The following is a 4,810-nucleotide window of genomic DNA, read 5'->3' as shown; positions in this document are numbered from 1 at the left end:
TGTTGTTGTTTCTGCTTTTATCTTTTCTTTAGGTCTTTTGGTACCTCCAGGTTTAATTTCCAATTTTCTCCATTCCTTTTTGTAAATACTTTTGAATTCATTCCTATTCTGCTCACTCTCTGGGTACTATCCAATATAGGTCCCTCTTTGACAGTGTTCTCTGACATAAGCATAATATGTGGGAATGGAATGATCATTGAAGAACAAAGTGAGAATACAACTTCCCGTTGTGTAAACTCATTATTTCTTTAATGTATCCCAGGTGAACAATACTTCTCTATTTAAAGCCTGTGTTCCCTTATTTTCTGCAATGAACAGTATTTTCTGATGGATTTAATTCATGTGAGAGCAGCAAGGGAAGTCAAAGGTGACTTTAAGTTTTTGGCTGAGGAACTGTAAGTGTGAAGTTCTCATTTACTGAAATGGAGAAATGTAGAGTGAAATGATTGGAAAAGGGTTGTTCATTTTATTAATGTGTTAAGTCTGAAACTTCTATCACATATTAAGTGAATATGTCAAGTCTCCATTCAGATACCTGAACCTGGCGATCAAACTCTGGCGTGAAGATATACATTTGGAGGTCATCTATGTATGGCTGTTACTTGAAGCCCTGAATCTGGAAGAGCTCATCCAGCGATGAGAATACACAGAAGATAGAGGGTCAAGGACTGAACTCTGGGGCTCAAAAGTATTTTGAAATCAGCTAAGGAGGAATCAGCAAATCTGATGGAAGATTAGGTAATGAAGTAAAAGAAAAACAAGATAATGGTGTCCTGGAGAGCAAAGTATTTTGGAGAAGAATTTTAAATTAAAGGGAATAATCAGTTATGTCAAATGCTATTTATAGGTTGAGTAAAATGAATCCTGAGAAATAGCCATTGATGTGTTGATGTAGAGGTTAACAGTGACTTACTAGCATCTTACTAGAAATAGTGAGGGGAAAAGCCTGATTAAAGTGGGTTCGGGAAAACAGGAAGATCCAGCAGGCATAGACAGCTTTTGAACCCTTTTGTTGTTAAGAGAGTTGGAGAAATGGGGTGATAGTGTGTGTGTGTGTGTGTGTGTGTGTGTGTGTGTGTGTGGCAGGGGTGTAAGCAAACATTTTTTGGCTTATTTTTAATGGAGATATTATATCATGTTTACAAGTTAAGGTGAGTAAACCACTAGAGGTTAAAAAAATGATGATTCCAGAGAGAGAGAGAGATATTTACAAGTTAAAAATATTTGACTAAGCAGATGGAATGGATTTCAATTTGTAGATGGAGATTGACCATAGATGAGAGTGTGTAGAATTTAACCACAGAAAACGGTTGAAAATGATATTGCTTTACATATACAGATGTAAAATATTTTTTGTATATTTGCTCATGGGGCAGAGGAAATGTTCTTCTGATATTTTGATTTTCTCAAGATAAGAGGCCAGGTTTTTGAGTTTGAGAAAGGAGAACAGAAATTTGAGAATTGAAAAAGAAAAATTGGGAGTAATCTTCTAGCAGATTCACAGAATAGACTGATTAGTAAGACTGCTGGCAAGTTATCATTCAAAAATGTAAAATAAGACCAGAGAATGTGGTCACATTTAGCTGCTCGTACGCAAGTACAGAGTAGGTAGAGTTGGATTCACCGGGATGCGTTTTCCAGATAGGTACAATGAAGGAAGGGACAAGCATTGAACTTGTAGCTGTATGTAAGGAAGTGATCATCATAATTGACCCTGATAAACGGTGTAAGCCAGGTAAAACAGGAAATGAGACATGAAGGATTTAGGACAATGGAAAGGTGGCATGGTCACTGAATTTGATATCCCAGGGGGCATCAAAGTACCGTAGGCCATAGACTCACTCTATGGAATGAGCTGGAAAGAAAAGACTTGGAAGTTAGAGAGTAGAAATCTAAAACTGAAGTAATAGAGGGGGTGCTCACATTGGTAATGAAATTGTCTGGATCTAGTGCAGCACTGTCCAATAGAATTTTCTGTGATAATGGAAATGTTACACATTGTGCTGTCCAGGTCCACAGCCAAGAGCCCCACCTGTGGCTATTGAGCACTTGAAGTATGACTAGTATGACTGAGGAAATGAATTTTTAATTTTAATTCATTGAAGTTTAAATAGTTACATGTGGCTAGTAACTACAATAATGGAAAGTATAGCTTTAATGAATGATCACCATAATGAGTGGTCGATTTGTGGTGTGGTTGAAGGTGACTGGAGGTAAATCCAGGACCTGAGAGCACAGGATATTGGAATTTTCACCTGCAAGAACACTGAAATTACTGATAATCATGACAGGAATAGAAGTGAACAAGGAGATTTAAGACATTTGAAAAAATGGTAAAGAAATGAGAAATGCCCTGGAATTTATCGATGCTTGCAATGCGTTGTGTTATTTGATAGTCTAATCTGATGTAATGTGCTACAGAGGAGCTGGATATTTTTAAGGGGGAAAGTATAGACAGTAATTTCTAAAATCAACTAATAACAGATGATATAGCATTTTAGGATCATAATAGTAGAAAAGTGTGTAGGAAGTGTGATCAATCTTCTTTGCTATAGAAATAATTAGGAAACAGATGAGATTCCTCATCATGGTTTTACCGAAGCATTATTTCATATAAGATAGTAAGAAATTAAATACTTTTTAAGGGAACTTAAAGGCGTATGAAAGAATTAGGGAAATGAAAATGAAAACACAGTCTTTGCAAAATTAAGTGAAAGACCAGAACAAAGAAAAAGACCCTTGAGTTCTCTTTTTTTTTTAATGGTCAGCGAATTTTTATTTATTTTTTGTTATTTATGTATTTATTTGTTTTCTGGCCGCGAGACTTGCGGGATTTTAATTCCCCAACCAGGGATCAAACCCAGGCCCATGGCAGTGAAAGTGCCAAGTCCTAACCACTGAACTGCCAGGGAATTCCCAAGTTCTCATTTTTGTAATCACCTATTTGATTTAACTTCTGTTTATATCAATGCTCTGTGCCTTTACCTAATTTACCTAGAATAGAAACATAAACCTAGATTTATTATTCATTTTCACATTTTTGGTGGTGGGGTTTAGCTGATTATGACCCAGAGCCTCCACACACTTTTCTCTTTTTTTGTACTGAGCTCTCCATCAGTTTGAAAAAAAATAAACAAGAAATATATGTACATTTCTGTATTTAGAGATCATGCAAAAGTGTTACTGAAGAATTATTATTGCTACATTGCATTTCTGCAGCCCACTGGCTAATCGTTCACACCCCTAAAGCAGCTGCAATTATTTCTGGAGACCTGTGACTAAGCTAATCTTTGCACAGAGGTGAACCTTGGGAGGCTCTGGATCACTCCCCCAGCCATCTGAAAACAAAAAACCCAACCCACATTCTCTTCCTGAGTACAGTTACCTAATCTTCTCCTCCTTACCCCAGAGGAAACCTCTAGAAATGATTCCTCAGTTTCCTTCCTCATGTATTGCCCACAAATATTTTTAGAGTTCTGTATTTGCTGCTTTACCAAAATCACACAAAAATAGCAGCTTAAACAGCAAACATTTATCATCTCACAGCTCTGTAGGTTAGAAGTCTGACCCGGATCTCACTGGGGTAAAATTAAGGCTGAGCTGTGCTCCTTTCTGAATGCTCTGCGGGAGAATCCATTTCCTCAACTTTTCATCCTTTAGCTTGTTTATATTCATTGCCTCCTGGCCCCCTTTCTCTATTTCACCCAGCAACACTGTATCTCTCTGACCCTTCTCTGTTGTCACATCTCTCTCTGACCACATCTAGGAATGGTTCTCCACTTTCCTATGATTAAAATGTGCCCACCCAGATAATGCGGGATAATTTCCTCATCTCAAAATCTGTAATCTTAATCACATTTGCAGTGTTCCTTTTGCCATGTAAACTACCATATTCATAGGTTCTGGGGATTAGGACACAGATATCTTTGGGGGGCTATTATTCTGCCTAACACAGGTTCTTAACAATTTACTTTATTGAACAAGTTAGTATGTTTTATGAAAAGTATGGTGGGATTAGCAGTAGATGCAGTCCTTTAAGAGCTCTGTAAATCCGATGCTTGTCGCGACTAAATGACCAGCCACATGTGCAGTGTGCTGTCTTTTCTCATGTTCTTCCAAAAAACAGCCAAAACACTTTCTATATAAATCGTCACCTCTTTATTGCTCATGTGATGTTGTTGAAACCTAGAGTATCACAGGGTAAATCCTTGTGCAGTGAGTTTACTTCAGTTTTATTGGAAACATCTTTTCAGGGCATTTTTAGGCCTAGGAGGAGATAGAGGTTGGTTGGTTCATCAGGTTATTTTTTAATGAAATGTAAATAATTGTAGCCGAAAGAGACTTCAGGCATAAAGACACTCTGGAGATTTCCCCATATCCAGTGTTCAATAGGAGTGTCTAGCACTATCCATGCCTGTGGTTACCCCAAACTCTATCTTCTGATTTTGGGGACCTGGAAGACGGTAAGTTTTCCATAGGAATTTCAGCTGCGCCACAACCGTGACTGTGGGCTTCCCTCAGGCTAAAAGCCAAGCAAGCAAACAAATCAAAAACAGAAACAAAAGCACCTTCCCATGTGCCAGCCTCCTTCTCTCCAGAATCTGCCTGCTTTTTTCACTCGTCTAAAACAGCAGGAGGTCGTTTTTAAAATCTTGTCCTGGGCTTCCCTGGTGGCGCAGTGGTTGGGAGTCCGCCTGCCGATGCAGGGGACACGGGTTCATGCCCTGGTCCGGGAAGATCCCACATGCCGCGGAGCGGCTGGACCCGTGAGCCATGGCCGCTGAGCCTGCGCGTCCGGAGCCTGCGCTCC

The 4,810-nt window shown here is 38.9% G+C and overlaps 1 protein-coding gene across 1 annotated transcript in view; it reads left to right on the top strand.

Moving 5' to 3' along the window:
- The first annotated feature begins 1,650 nt into the window (after positions 1-1,650).
- The window catches only part of LOC102978783 (C-type lectin domain family 12 member B), a 10,525-nt gene continuing 7,365 nt past the window's right edge, over positions 1,651-4,810 (top strand). Inside the window, 1 exon segment of the mRNA XM_007114055.1 lies at positions 1,651-1,735. Within this exon segment, the coding sequence (XP_007114117.1) occupies positions 1,651-1,735 (85 nt within the window).

Source organism: Physeter macrocephalus, chromosome 6 (genome assembly GCF_002837175.3).
Source record: "Physeter macrocephalus isolate SW-GA chromosome 6, ASM283717v5, whole genome shotgun sequence".
In the NCBI taxonomy this organism is placed as follows: Eukaryota; Metazoa; Chordata; class Mammalia; order Artiodactyla; family Physeteridae; genus Physeter; species Physeter macrocephalus.
This window is presented reverse-complemented; position numbering and strand designations above follow the sequence as displayed.